Raw genomic sequence first — 15,060 nt, forward strand, 5'->3', positions numbered from 1 at the left:
TAGACAGGAGCTGCCTGCCGGAGTCTCAGCCGCTGACTCAGAAAATACTCACAGGGACAATTCCGGGCCAGCCCTTGGCAGGCTGGGGGAGCAGGGTCGGCGAGGAAGACCTTATATCTCGGAGTCAGGTCAGCACCCCCACGTTACAGACTGGAAACTGAGGCTCAGCCCTGGACACAGCCCCTCCTCAACTCTAAGCTCTACCTGTCTGCATATGTTTTGCTGCCTCTGGGCAGAGGGGGCTGGACGGCACATCTGGACATCTGGACAGGGGTGCTGACACTGGGGGAGCCACCCAAAGTTCAAGGGCCAGAATCGATGAGAAGCTTCAGGCAGACGCCACTCACTTGGAGACGAGGGCGAAAGCATCAGAGCACACAGGTGGGCAGGGCACCAGGCGGATGGCGAGGTGGCCCAGTGCGCTCGGGTAGTGCACACGCATGACGGTATCGAATACACTAGCGATGGTGTTGGTGTCACCCTGCTTGGAGCTGGGGTCCCCGGCGCCCGTGTCCAGGATGGTGCCTCCATGCAGCACCAGCAGCAGCACGTGGATCTTGGAGGGTGGCACGGCCAGCGGCTGGCTGGCCTCATCCTGCACGGGCGAGGGGAGCGTGTCAACTCCCAGGGACTCAGCTCTATGCTGAGGCCCCTCTGTCACCCTGGGGGGAGGCCTGTTATGGCCCAGCTGCTCCTGCTGGGAACCCTGATTTCGATCACTCAGTTATGGGGCCTGGAGGACAAGCTGGGAAGGCTGGGGTTGTCCTTTCCTCTTTCTCGTGGTCCTGTTCCCTCTGCCAACCCAGCCTGACTCAGAGTACAGAGGACATAGAGGGAGGGAGTCTGTCCCCTCCACTTCCTTCAGGAAGCCCTGGCAGAGGCTTCCAGCTTGGGGAGGAGGCATAGAGGCTCAGCCTGGTCCCAGCCGCGGGGGCCTGCCTGCCCTTGTGCGTCTGCTTCCAGGCCTGGGTCTATCTTGGCCTGAGCACACAGGGCCACTAAGAATGGCTGGGGTCAGAGCAACCACAGTCTGGGCAGGCAGTGTCCCTCGCTGCTCTGCCAGAAGCTCTGAGGTCTCCCTCCATCTACATGGGGCCTTCTCCTCTGGCCCCAGGCCACCAGGCCTTGCCATTCCCAGACTATCTGTAAGACCCATGTCCCCAAGAGCAGAGATGTCCTGGTAGAGGCAGAGCCCCAGTGCCTTAGTGCAAGGAGGTCAGCCCAAATCTGTCAGCCAGGCTTGCTTGTGAGGTCTGTGAGACCCTAGATTAGTAAACCTATGCTCGGGGTACGAAACTTTCCTTTTCTAGAGGAGGTGGGGTGAGAAGAGCCCACGGGCCTGGCCTGATGTCACACAGGATGTTGGTGGCACACTGGGCTGGAGCCGAGCCCCTGCCGCAACTCAGGGCTCTCCTGCCAACTTAGGGGCTCCCTGCCCCTCCCCAAGCTTCTGGTGTGTGGCCAGGGCCATGCCTACTTGCTGTTCCCATGTTACGTCTGGGGGTATAGGGGGGGCAGGGAAGGGAGATGAAGGGAGGGTACTGTCCCCAAGGATCTGGGGAGACAGATCAAGAGGCTGAAGTCATCTGGAGGGCCCTTGGTGGGGACAGCTGGCCCTGAATTGGTCCACCAGGTGGAGGGGGTAGGGGCAGCAGCAGGACCCAGGTGCCAAGGCAGAGGCTGGGGGGCGGGTAGCACGGGTGCAGGACCCAGGGCTGATGGGGACACCAGGAAGCACAAGGGCAGGCCAGGAGCCACTGTGCCTCAAGGGCTCTGGGGAGTCAGGAAGGAGGAAGCCCGCTGGGCCACTTGGGGGCTGGAGGAGGGAGGACTGGGCTGCCTCTGCCCAGGGGGCCTGGTTGTGGCTATGAGACTTCCTCTCTCCTCCCTGGGCCTGGGCAGGACCCACGCCTGTCCCCATACAGGACTGGCCACCGCTGGCTGACCTGGGCAGGATGAACTCACAGCCTAGGGCAGGATGGTGCCGCCCGCTGCCGAGGACCACAGGCCAGGATGGAGTGGCCAAATAGCTCCATGGGGCTTGTGCACCAGGGCTTCTCCCACACAGTGAGGTGCAGGGATTGTGGGAGAAATGTCTACGGCAGCCTCCTTGTTCCTAGGACAGGCACCTGCAGCTGGGCAGGGCTGGGTAGGAGGGCTGAGAAAGTCCTGCATGTGCCTGTCAGGCTGGGCCCAGCCCTGGAGGCTGTCCAGGGACCCCTGCAGGCCCCTGAAATACCACTTTCCTTACACTCAGCCTGCTTCCTCGGCCTGAGACAGGAACTCTCCCTGCCCTAAATCCCAGTGGGGACAGAGCCCATAGGGACTGTGGGGAGTGGCTCCAGGGAGCCAGGGGGACCCTCTCAGTGTCTCCATAAAGCTACCCCTCCACAAGTGGGAGAGGGGCCTCCGCTTTGAGGGCTATTGCAAGCAAAGGGATCTGACTTTGGATGGAGGCACCCTAGAATTGGTGCTGGGTTCCAAATGCACATCCCAAGGCAGATCTGGAGTCCCAGGCCCCTTCTGTCCCTCCCCTGGGGGGCTGTCAGAGCCATGTGTACTGCAAGTGGGGAGGGGGCTCCATTCGCTTTATCTTGCCATTAAGCAGCAACTGGAAATCAACTCCCCTTGTCCTGTTACCCCTTCTAGAAAAGCCCACTTTGACTTCAGACCTCAAAGCAGAAAACCCCAGGAGGGAGTGTGGATGCTTCTCTTCCTCCCCCCAGACTCCCCAGGGGGTCCCAAGTCCCCGGAGGTGCCGTCTCCACCTTAGGCTTAGGCAGCTTGAGGCCAGAGCAGTGTGGTGACTGCAGTGTGGGACAGCCTGGCTCCCGCCCCCAGTGCAAACAGCTCTGACCGCCTGCTGGTGGAGGAGGAGGGGGCGTGAGCTCCCGCAAAGAACCCCCGAGGCTAGGCGGACACAGGTGCTCTAGCGAGACAGCTTTATTGGACACACTGAACTCCGCTTGCTGACCGCATCCCCCCCCCCCCCCCGGGCCACCTCACTGGCCATGGCCACATCACTTCTGCCTAGATGACTTCCGTTTCCTCCCCTTCCATCTGTTTATCTTCAGGGACAGCAGACAGGCTGGGCACAAGGTGGAGATCTTATTTTTGATCTGGAATTTGTAAGTTTCTCATTTTACTTTCCCATGGGTGGAGCTTGCTCAAGTTCTTCCTCTGGGCCTGTCTGCAGTCCCTAGCTCTCAGGGACATCAGGGAGAGAGAGGGCCGACGGGTGCCCTCCTAGCAGGAACACCAGTAAGGGATCCCCCTCGGGCCATTCCTCTGCACCCTCCCCCTCCCCTGGTAGCCCCTGTCCCTGTGGCACCCACCTCGATGATGCTCAGCTGCTCCACACTGGAGGCCACCCTGAACTCAGGGGTGCTCTGGCGGTATAGACCATCTACAACACAGGAGCGGCACTGTGAGCCCACAGCACTGGGCAGGAGCTGGGTCAGAAAGGAGGGGGCTCAGCTTCACAGCCCCCCAAAGCCGGTTACCCTGCGTGTCCTCCAGCTCTGGGCTCTCGATTTTGTCCATGAGGTCGTTGGAGCTCCATTTGGTGATGTCCTTGGGGAATATTTCCTCTGAGTCAGACAGGTCCTCTGGAGAGGAGAGAGGGGGCTTCAGCAGGGACCGGGGACTGGGGGTGTTGGGAGTCCTGGCTTTTCTGGCCCTGGAACCCCTCCGTGTTCTGCCCTGCTCTTTCTCTTCCTTAACAGGATAGCCACATAGCCGCAAACCCTCCGGGCTTCTTCCTGACCTTTTTTTTAAAATGTGGTAACATTGACATAATAAAACTCACCATGTAAATGGTTTAAAAGTGGCATTTAGTACATTCAAGATGCTGTGCAACCATCATGATTGTCTAATTCCAGAACATTTTCATCACTCCAAATGGAAACCCCGTACCCACGAGCAGTCGGCCCTCATTCCTGCCTCCTCCAGCCCCTGGCCACCACTAATCAGTCTACTGTCTGTCTCTGGGATTTACCTATTCTGGACATTTCATATGAATGGAATCACACACTATGTGTCCTTTTGTGTCTGGCTTCTTTCACTCAGCATGACATCTTCGAGGTTCGTCCACATTGTAGTGTGTCAGAACTTCACTCCTTTTATGGCAGAATCACATCCCATTGTAGGGATAGGCCACCTTTGTTTATCCACTCGTCAGTGGATGCTCCTGACCATTTCCAATGGCCACAAAAGCTTAGTGAGGAGAGCTGCTATGAACACTGCACCCATGGCTCTTGTTCCTACTTTTTTAAGAACTTCTGCCTGAGACCACTGGTCAGAGGCCACTGTCCGGGCTCTGGCACACACTGACCCCTGCTCCAGCCACAGATGGGCCCCTGGGCCAGTTTCCCCAGGACACTGCTGCTCTGGCATCTCCTGCTTTGCTGTCTTCTGTTTTACAGTTTTTTCTACATTATTTGTGTATGTTCCTCTTGTCAGGGAGCAAGCCAGCTGGGCGGAGTGGGATGCCTCTTCCCTATCCTTGGGGAGGCCCCAGGTGCAGAGGCTGGCTCAGGAGCCACCTGCACCTATTCCATGTCTTCCAGCCCCAGGGCCAAGCCAGGCACCTGCCTTTTGCCTGGACTTGTGATGCCCCATGTTCTTTCTCTTTAGGCCACACTGATGTGGCTCCTCTGCCCCTCCAAGCCATGATGGTGTCAAGGGAGGGCTCTGGCCTGCCTGTCACTACTCTGTGCCTGTGGGCAAGTTCCTATCCCTTTCTGAGCCTGTGCCTCGGCATGGGAACTGCAGGGCTGGCTCAGCCACCAGCCTGCAGAGGGAGGGACCTGTCTCCCTGTGCCTGCCTGCTGGCCCCAACTACCTAGAGGACCGGCCAGGGCTCCAAGCAAGGATGCGCTCTGTGCTTGCATCTGTCCAGCACCAGCGGTCCCTGTGCAGTATGCTTAGGGTGCTTCTTCGGGGATTAGTGGGAAAATGGGTACTTCACATATTTTCTGCTTATTGCATTTTCTAACGTGTCTTACTTTAGGCATATACTAATTTAATCAAGAAAAAATAAGGTAAGTACAAAAAATAAGAAAATTATAAGAAGTTATACTTCTTTTTTGGGTGGGGGAGGGCGGCTGGCCAGTATGGGGATCTGAACCCGTGACCTTGGTGTTTTAAGGCAGAAGTTATACTTTTTATGGAAAAGAATTCACCTTTGGAAAAAAACCCCAGTCTGATTGTGTATCCCTTTTGGGGGGTTTCAAGAGAGCAGTCTCTGCCTGCCAGGCCCGCAGCACATCCTCAGACCCCAGGCTCAAGACAGCTGGCCTTCTGGTGACTTTACCTCATCCTCTGTGCCCCCAATACCATGCTGTCCACCAGGACAGGTAGCAGGTATGGAACAGGAAGAAGCAGTTCCTACTTCAATCCACACCCCCTCCCCAAGCCCTTGCAGACAGACCCCACTCTGCCTTGCCCAGGAGGGGCCCCAGGACTGTGGGAGCCCCTGCCTACCGTGTGCATCGAAGAACTGGCAGTTCCTACTTCAATCCACACCCCCTCCCCAAGCCCTTGCAGACCCCACTCTACCTTGCCCAGGAGGGGCCCCAGGACTGTGGGAGCCCCTGCCTACCGTGTGCATCGAAGAACTCATCCTCGGAGCTGTCATCAGAGTCCCTGGCAATACTCTGCATCCTCCACTCTGAGAGGCTGTGGCGGGAAGGACTGGCTGGAAGAAAACCCCAGACTGACCACCCAGCCTGAGGCTTGGTGAGCCAGCAGGAGGTAGGGGGTGTGAAGAAACCCAAGGGCCTAACCCGGCATCAAGCTGCCAAGGACCCAGGAAGCTCAGAAGAGAATGAACTGGAGAAACGAGGGTGGGAGCGGCCCAGACTCATCACAGTGGAAGCTCCTGGGTCTTTTGAAATTATCCCTGTCCTTCCAATGACTCCGGGGAGTATGTGGGAGTGGGAGGGCATCGGGTGTAAGTCCAGGACACACCCTCAGATGGGCCTGGATCCACCCTGGGCCTCCACCTGGCTCAACCTTCTGAACCTTGGCCACAGCAGAGCTGATGAGCGCAGTGTGGGGCTGTGAGGGTGGGGGACAGCAGGGAAGCTGGGCTAGAAGGTGTGCCTTCTCCATGGGGTGCTCTGTTCACTTCCCTTTCTCAGCATCTGATGCCTGGTAGGCTCCCCCTTGGCGGTGCTGGGGAAGCCCACCCAGACCTGCCTTCCAGGCTCCTTGGAGCTGCAGTCTCCTACCCTGAGCCCTGCAGGTGAGTCTGGGGAGCCTGCTGGGGTGGAGTCCAGGCCTCACTCTGAGGCAAGGACTAGCCTGGTGCTGAGTTAGAAAGAGAAGAGCTCAGACTCTCTACAGGCTTGGTTCCATAGTGTCCTCTAGAAAGAGGTTGATTTCCAAGTGACAGAGGTCTAGCAGTGGCATGGGGCCCATCTGGTGGGAAAGCACTGGGGACTGGGGTGCTAGCGCTCACCTCCCCGCTTGGATGACCGTGATGATTTGGAGGATGTGGACCACTGCTTCTTTAGGCCCCGCCCTGCCAGGGGTTCCCCGTTGCTGCTGCTGGGCTTGGGGGGCTCCCTGGGGGCCTGGTTCTGGGTGGCTTCATCCTTGGTGAGCTCCGCGGCCCCCTCCTTGTCCTCGTTGAACTGAGCCATCTTGCGGGACAGCATGAGCTGCGCCTCCTTCTCCAGCTCCCGAATGTTCTCCATGTTCAGCCCGTACCACTCGTCCTGCCAGCACCAGGCCTGCCGATGGGCCCGCACCATCACCCGCCGCAGGCCTGCGTTCAGGGTTAGGGGGGACAGAGACAGGAGGTGTCAGCATCAGCCCACATCAGGGGTTCCATGCCAGGGCTTGAGGCTGGGAGGCTGCACTGATGTTGCAGGTCAGGCGCAAATCACTGCCCACCCGTGCCTCAGTTTCCCCATCTGTAAAATGAGGGGACTGGCTCACAGATGGCCTCACAAGCTCAGTTAGAGTGGAGGGGCCACCCAAGGTAATGTGTTTGGCCAGAAGCCACAGTTAACTTGGGGGTGGGATTCCTGTCCCAAGGGGAGGCAGAATAGGACTTCCTGAGGGTCTCCTGTCTCAGTGTCTGGTATACTTTTCCCACTGAATTCCCCATGGAAAATCAAGTTCAAGTTCAAACTGGGTTGGTTCTTCTTTTTTAAAAAAGCACTTTAAATAGAATATATTACACATATGAGATATATAAGAATATATTAAACATATGAGATATATAAGAATATATTACACATATGAAGTAAGATATAGAAATAAGATACCTTTTAAGATATAAAGAATAACAAAAGCACTATAGAGACAGAAAGCCGACTGGGGTTGCCCTGGGATGGGGTGGGAGTGGGGATGAGCATGATCAGGAAGAAACTACCTTTTGGGATGATGAAATGCTCAGAAGTTTGTGCACGACTGTGAATACACTAAAATTTAGCAAACTGTTCTCTTCCAACGGGTGAATTATATGATATGTAAAATTATGCCTCAATAAAGTTACTTAAAAAACCAGAATCCCTGGTTGTCTAGTGGCTAGAAAACAAAACAAAACAAACAAACAAAAGACATTTAAAAGAAATTGCACATCCACGTCCACACCACCCAGAGAGGCAGAAGATGTCACAGTGACGGGGAGCCCTCCACAGGCCCCTCCCTGGCTGCATCCCTCCCTGTAAAAGTCTGTCTTGGATTCTGTGTTTGTCACCTGCTTTGCTTTCTGGCACACACACACAGAGGTGTTTTCCTACACAGCCTAGCGGACTGGTCTGGCTGTTGCTGATATTTACATGTGTCTCCTGCCACTTGCTGCTTTGGGTGAGTTCTGTCTATGTGTACACAGGTTGGGGCTCTGGCTCTCAGGTGTGCCACTGTCTGGTACTTATGTGTTTGAAATACCACATCATGTGCTATTTCTTTTCCTGCCAGTGGGCCTTGGGCTAATTTGCATTGTTTGTCCATTTTGCTTTTACTGACCCACTGCTCTCAACATTCCAGAACATGCCTGAGAGTTTCTCCAGGGAACAAACCTGGGAGGAACAATCTCAGGGTCTCAGGGCATGCATCTTGCACTCTCCTAGAGAATGCTGAGCGGCTTCCAAGTGGTCAAGCCATGTCTGGTTCCCAGGCTGGTCTCCTGGCGGCCCTTCCTCCCACCCACCTCCGTACTGCCCACTGCAGCTGTGCTCAGCCACCTCACCGGCAGCCCGGTGCTTTCTTTCTAAATCCCATTCATTCTTAAAGGCCAATCTGTGGGAAGCTTCCTCTCACCCCTGTCCATGGGATGGTGTCCTCCTCCAGCCTGACTGTCTGCATCCCCCACCCAAGCCCTAGGGTGTAGCCTCAGGCACACCACACTGAAGAGCCTCAGTTTCCTTTTCTGGGCCTCTCTGCTGGCCTCCTAGGGCTGCCAGGAAGGGCAGTGCCCTCTGCTCTAACCGATACAAGGAAATGTCTCCTCTTTGGGTGGCTGGAATGGTTGAGACACAGCACTATTTCTAGGGCTAGGCAGGAATTGGGACAGTTAAGACCTGTGCCAACCCCCAGGAATCACCTCTCCGAAGCCACCTGAGGAAGCCCGGCCCTATTCACACAAGTTCACCAATTGTCCCTGTGATATTATTAATGTTTGCAGCCGTCATCAAGTATCTACTATGTGCCACATCCCATCCTTGGTTCTGTACCCCACCATCTCACCCACCATAGCCCCACAAGATTGCTATTATTACATCCATTATACAGATGAGGAAAGTGAGGCCCAGAGAGGTTAAGAGACCACAGAGCCACTATGAAGCAGAGCTGGGACTGGATTTCAGAATTGTCTTCTTTCTTTCACCAGCCCCTTGTCCTTCTTTCTGAGGGGAGAGCTGGCTTTTAGGGGGCTAGGGAGCCTTTACAGTTTGGCCAGAATCTCAGCTGCCACGTGGGGCTGGGGAAGGCCAAGGGGACCCTCAGTGCCTGAGCACAACCCCCAGTACATCTGCTGGGGGTCTTGTGACCCCAGAGAAGCCCTGAGGAGAGGGTGAGCAAGTTGCTGCCATTGACATGTTCAGATTCCTGGGGGTGGAGTGGGGAAGGGCAATGGGGAAGGCTGGGGCTGGATGAGGGAGCTCCCACCTGATCCTGCCCTGACATGCCCCCATCCTCACATCCCCTGGGAGGTGAGAACTGTCACTTTTGAAAGGTGGGGCACAGCCCTGGCTGTAATCAGTTCTGCCTTCCTGATCACAGCCAGGGCTGTCTGCAGGACACCGCCCTTCCTGCCCGGAACCAGGGAGCTGGTGATGCGGTCCCAGCCCATGAGCCCCGGGTGATGGGAGGCTGGTTTGGGCCAAGTTAAGCTCCCATGTGGTTAAAGACAGGAGGCAGCGATGCATCCCCTCCAGTGGGATGGGACATCTTCCTTCTCTTCCTGCCACCTCCCCCAGCCCTTGCAGATTGGCACCACAGTAGCCCCCTGGAAAAGGGGTGGTGGGTGTGACCATGGCTGCCCCATGAGACACCCCCACCTACTGGAGTGCAGAACATGTGTCCAGGTCAAGGGCGGCTGGGATGGGAGGCAGATCTGGGCTCAGTCCTAGTGCTGGGTCTCTGCTTCCTGCTCTAGAGATGGGTGACAATGCTCACCTTCATGAGCCAATGTGATAAGTGTGAAGTGTACTATCAGTAATGTGGCTCTGCTCATGTCTAAATTGAGTCCCCCTTTCTCATAGCAGCCCCAGGTGTCTGCTGGGTGCCTCCCTCAGGTCACGAGCTTCAGGGGCTGGGACTAGCCCTTGGCACAATGTCAGGCTGTGACTGGGGGGATAGGGAGGGGCTGTGGGGAGAAGCTTGGGCCAGCTGTCACTGGGCCAGTAGTTGGTCCCATCTGTTGGTCCCCCTGTTCCCTGGTGTGAAGGACACTGTGATATCTGAGCCACTCTGCCACTCTGGAACCTCCAGCCCAATGAGGGGAGGCAGAGCGGTGGGCCCGGGCCTGGGGTAGAAGAAATAAAGGCCTGGGAACCGAAAGGGTACTTGCCCGCATGGGGGGCGGGCTATATGCATTATCAAAATAACAAGGCCAGGAACGTCTGGGGGTAGCGTCTGGGGCTTGTTATCTGTAGGTGCTCGGGATGTACTTCTAGGTGGTCAAGATAAACCATGGGGAGAGATTGGACGCAGGCTTTGGGGGCACCGTGCGGAAAGGAGCGGAAACGCAGAGTCACAGGCAGACATGCAGAGCGGAGGCAGGCGGCACAAGGCAGAGGCGTGGGCGCTCACCGACGTCGTGGATGAACCTCTCGATCTTGGACTGCATGCCCCAATAGCGGAACTCCACCTTGCACAGCTTGTAGGCGCACATAAGCGGGGAGACCTGGCTCTTGTGCTCCTCGATCCAGTTGTCAGACAGGGGTCCCCGCTGGGTCTTGGTCGAATGGAACAGCTTGGGGTCCTCCTCTGTCTTATACTCATTGGGGGGCACGGGGTCTTTGACGATGTCGATGAAGTCTGTGGGGAGACCCTGCGAGTGGCCACTCCTGCTGTGTCCTGGACCCCACCCCTCCCTGTCTCTTCTCACTCCCCTCCACCCCCAAATCCTCGCAGGGCCCTGGGCCTCGCCATGCTGAGGGGATGGCTGTGGGACATGCGGAGGACACTCCAGGCAACTGTCTCAAGCTTGCCTGCGTCTTTCTCTGTTGTCTTTTCAAGTCGCTCTAGCAAAACCGTGCTCTGTGTGCACCCTAGCCCTTGGCACATGTGGAGATGAATGGCAATGGAGAGTATGGGGGGTAGGGGAGCAGAGAAGGCCAGGTACAGCCTCCCAGAAGAGGTGGCATTTCAGCCAGAGCAGTGTCTAGCAGCAAGGGAACTTGATTGAGAGGTGGAGGATTTTCAGAAACATCAGGTTGTCTGCATGGGGGGAGGGTGGCGATGGGGATACAGCTGGACATGCAGTCATTTCTTGCCACGCTAGGTGCCTGGACGCCCCCCCAAGGCAAGTGGCCCTATATTCAGGTCTTAAGCCAGGAGGACGCAGGCAGGTTGGCCTGGTGGAAAGCCCTTCCTGAAGGGACCAGCAGGGTGTTGGCCCGAGCTTGGTCTGGGATGTGCCTGAGCAGGGGTTGACTCTACAGAGCTGGGGGTGCAGGAAACAGGATGGGGGCTGATGGGCCCTGGTGGGGCGACAAGAGGACCAGCAATGATTCTAGGAGGAATGTAGGCCATGCCACCTCTTGTCATGTCCCCCCCTGCACAGGGCATCTCAGAATCCACCTGTCATCTCCTCCCCAACAGGCACAGCCATCCTGTGTGCTCACTCCTGAGGCACGTGCATGTTGCACTGCCTGGGCACACTCGGTGACAGAGAACCTAGGAAAGCATCTGTGGCTAACAGAGCCCTCCCTGCTCTTGGGTATAGTAGGGACGACAGCAATTGGGTGGATCTACTCTGACCAGGCCCCCTGCTGCCTCATCTTGCTCACTGCCGGCCCCTGCTGTGCCCAGCTGCTGACTATGGTCACAGATGTCAGCTCCTCTGAAACCAGCCAGGGGTCAGGAGCGGGTCCGAGGGCTGTGTATGCAGTAGGGATGGACATCCCTCCCGGGCAGAACACACGCCAAACCCACAGGCAAAGGCCTCCAAGGGAGGGCTGGGACGAGAGTGAGTAATGCCATGGGGGCTTAGGAACCACGGAGCTGTCTCTGAGGGAGCCTGCAGAGCTCAGGCAGGGTCTGGGGCTGGACAGACAGAGCTGCAGGGGGCCCAGGTCCTGCTCGGTCCTTCCCTCTTGTTACGGGCAGAATCATGACCCAACACATTCCTGTGTTGAAGTCCTAAACCAGTACCACAAAATGTGGCCTTATTTGGAGATAAGGTCTTTACAGAGGTAATCAAATTAAAATGAGGTCATTGGGGGGGCCCTAATCCAATATGACTGGTGCCCTTATACAAAGGGGAAATTTGTACACAGGCACGCATGCAGAGAGAACATTATGTGAAGATGGCAGCAGAGATTGGGGTGATGTGTCTACAAGCCAAGGAACACCAAGGACTGCCAGCACACCACAGAAGCCAGGACAGAGGCCTGGGACAGACTCCCTCACAGTTGCAGAAGGAACCAGCCCTGCTGACCTTGATTTTGCACTTCTGGCCTCCAGAGCCCTGAGAACACGTTCCCATTGTTTAAGCCCCCAGTTTGTGATACTTTGTTATAGCAGCCCTAGGACACCAGTAAAGCTCCTAAACCCCAGAGGGGCCTGAAAACTCCAGCGGGGGGTGAGGGGGACACAGGGAAAGCCCTGCACACCCATGCGAGGCTGCCCTAGGGGGCTCCTGCGCCTGGCATCTACCCTCCAAGGCCACTGCGGCCTGGCCTGAAGTGCCTCCACAGCGACTGCTGCTGCTGAGCTGTGTCTGGTCCACAGATGTGTTTTGTCTGCTTGCTATTTATTTACAAAGATTTTTAATTGGTTGCCGACATTTAGCAATTGGGAGATTTCACATGAAAATCCTGGCCTCTCTTGAAAACAAAAATTTAATAAATGGGGCCCGTTTCCTGCATGGCATTTTCGCTGGAGGGGAGTGGAGTGGAGACCACCCACAGCCCCCACTCAGTCCATGGCACTCATGCATGGATCTCAGCCTGAGATGGCCTCCCCCAGCACACATGTACACTTCTGGGGAGTGGGGACACCTCAAAGGGATGGAGGGCAGGGACTCTCAGCCTGAGATGGCCTCCCCCAAGAATATATGCCCCCCCCAGCACACATGTACACTTCTGGGGAGTGGGGACACCTCAAAGGGATGGAGGGCAGGGACCCCTGAGTGGGAAAGGCACTTAGACTTGGTACGCATGTCAGGGAAATGGGGCAGAGGGGGCCCGTTCTGCCCCAGGGTACCTCCCATGCTTGCTTGGACTCTGACCTGCCCCCCAGGACAGGGCCAGGCCTGGAGATTAGGGCAGGAGGGGGCCTGTGATGGGAAATCCAGAACACGGCTCTGAAGGGCTCCTGCCCTTCCCGGTTACCGATTGTCAGCTGGTTCTTTTCCACAGGAGAAAGGTTGAACACATTGGGGTTTTCTCCAGCATCGGTTTTATAAAAGGTTTCAATGTCGATGGAGAATTTCTCCACAAAAGGGCAGGTGAACCTGTGGGGAAGGAAAACTTCCATCAGGACCTGTGCCTGGAGGGGCCATGGGACCTCACTGGGCAGGAGTGACATGGGAGGAGGTGGGGAGAGAAGGAGGGTGGAGGGGCGACTGGGACTCATCTGCCCCATTCACTTCCCGGACCTTCTCCTTGTCCCAAGAACAGCCAAGGCAAGGGTGGGGGAAGGGATGGGAAGAAGGGGAGAGAGAGACGGTGTGGGAAGCTGCTGAGCCTCAGCAGCTTCCGGGGCCCTGCGCGTCTGCATCCACGTTTGTTAGGCCTGGTGGGAATGCAGGCAGGGCTACGGCAGTGTACTGCTGAATAGGTGCGACCTGGGCCCAGCACTCCATGGGACATGCCACCCCTGTTCTCCAGAGAGCCAGCTCTGGCAACAGGGGAACAGCCCCTCTCTCTGGGGTGGAGATGAGCTTAGAGAAGGAAAGTGCTGCTGGGACAGAAAAGGAACAACCTCTGTGGATCCGAGTGTGGGAAAGGAAGGGAGCCCCAGGAGACTTGCCAGGATGCCACTTGCTCCTGGAGCGGGAGCTGACAGGCAGCAGTCCCCTATCTATCTGACCCAGCAGTGCTGAGCTACACACTGGGGGGCCGGGCACAGAGTGAAAAAGCCCCTACTGGAGGATTCCATGGAAGGCACTGCTCAGTGTAGGATGCAGTAAAACACAGTCACAACAGTTGAAGGTCTGAGTTGGAGGTGACCTCTATGCCATCTGGTCTACCCTAGGATTCCATGGAAGGCACTGCTCAGTGTAGGATGCAGTAAGACACAGTCACAACAGTTGAAGGTCTGAGTTGGAGGTGACCTCTATGCCATCTGGTCTACCCTCAGTTTGTGTTTATTCCCAGCAGGCTGATGGCCCTGGCCTTCTCAGGGGAACTCAAAATTAGATTATACTCCCTGAGCCTTCCAGATGGCCTTCATGGCCTCCATCCCTGGGTAGTCTGGGAGGCATCTTGGGATGTATCCTTGCCTCTCCTGCCTGTGGCAGCCCCAGGGGGCTTTCAGGGCACCCATCTGGGACAGAGCCTGAGCTTCTTGGAGGTATGGGGGATTAAGCCTGCCTGGAGGTCATGCCCCTGGATCTATGCCTCAGGGTCACTTCACCCAGATGGCAGGCGGAGGCAGCGCACCTGGTCCGGGTGTAGGGGTAGGCATTCCAGGACTCCTCCACCACCCGCAGGGCTGCCTTGGGCAGAATGGAGCGGAACCAGCCAGGAATGTGCATGCCCACGTGGTACACCTTGTGCGTGTACTGCCCGGAGCCGCCAGGGCCGTCTGTGTATGGCCGGTTCTCCAGGATCTCCACTCCACTCCCTTCGCCATATGTCTCGTTACGGCTCTTCTTCTGTGGGGACAAAAGCACCTGTGCTGTGTGTGAAGCCAGAGCAGTCTGCAAAAGGGAAGGGGCTCAGGAGACCAAGCCTGGGGGTGTGGAAGGGAGGAAGGGCTCTGGCCAATGAGGGGGGTTCCTCCTGTTTCACTCAGGACCCCCAAATCTAGACCCAATCTCCACACGCTCCAAGCCTTATGTAGGAGACTGAAGGGGCCAAAGATTCCCTCCTGGAGCACAGTGCTGCACATGCAAACCCTCCATTCTGACTCCCATCTATCCCAGAACTGGCTAGGAACAAGTCAAAGATGCCTACTTCCTCACTTCTGCTCAACATTGTACTGAAGGTCCTAGCCACAGCAATTATGCAAGAAAAGGAAATAACAAGAGGCATCAGAATTGGAAAGCAAGAAGTAAAATGATCTCAATTTGCCAGTGATATAATCTTATATATAGAAAACCTTAAAGAATCTCCCCCAAACCTGTTAGACCTGATAGATGAATTCAGCAAAGTTGCAGGATATAAAGCCAATGCACAAAAACGAACAATGCAAAAAGCAAATTAAGAAATCAAT

General features: G+C 56.3%; 1 protein-coding gene across 1 annotated transcript in view; it reads right to left on the reverse strand.

Annotated features, from left to right (window-relative positions):
• The window catches only part of PITPNM2 (phosphatidylinositol transfer protein, membrane-associated 2), a 76,052-nt gene that overhangs the window by 8,268 nt on the left and 52,724 nt on the right, over positions 1–15,060 (reverse strand). Inside the window, exons 3-10 of the mRNA XM_008587785.1 lie at positions 14,286–14,500; positions 13,014–13,135; positions 10,267–10,494; positions 6,464–6,772; positions 5,603–5,698; positions 3,504–3,608; positions 3,336–3,406; positions 348–595 (exon numbers count right to left, since the gene is read on the reverse strand). Coding sequence (XP_008586007.1) covers positions 348–595; positions 3,336–3,406; positions 3,504–3,608; positions 5,603–5,698; positions 6,464–6,772; positions 10,267–10,494; positions 13,014–13,135; positions 14,286–14,500 — 1,394 coding nt within the window. The remainder of the gene's footprint in view (positions 1–347; positions 596–3,335; positions 3,407–3,503; positions 3,609–5,602; positions 5,699–6,463; positions 6,773–10,266; positions 10,495–13,013; positions 13,136–14,285; positions 14,501–15,060) is intronic.

The sequence above is a fragment of the Galeopterus variegatus genome, unplaced genomic scaffold (assembly GCF_000696425.1).
Source record: "Galeopterus variegatus unplaced genomic scaffold, G_variegatus-3.0.2 Scaffold4539, whole genome shotgun sequence".
Classification (NCBI taxonomy): Eukaryota; Metazoa; Chordata; class Mammalia; order Dermoptera; family Cynocephalidae; genus Galeopterus; species Galeopterus variegatus.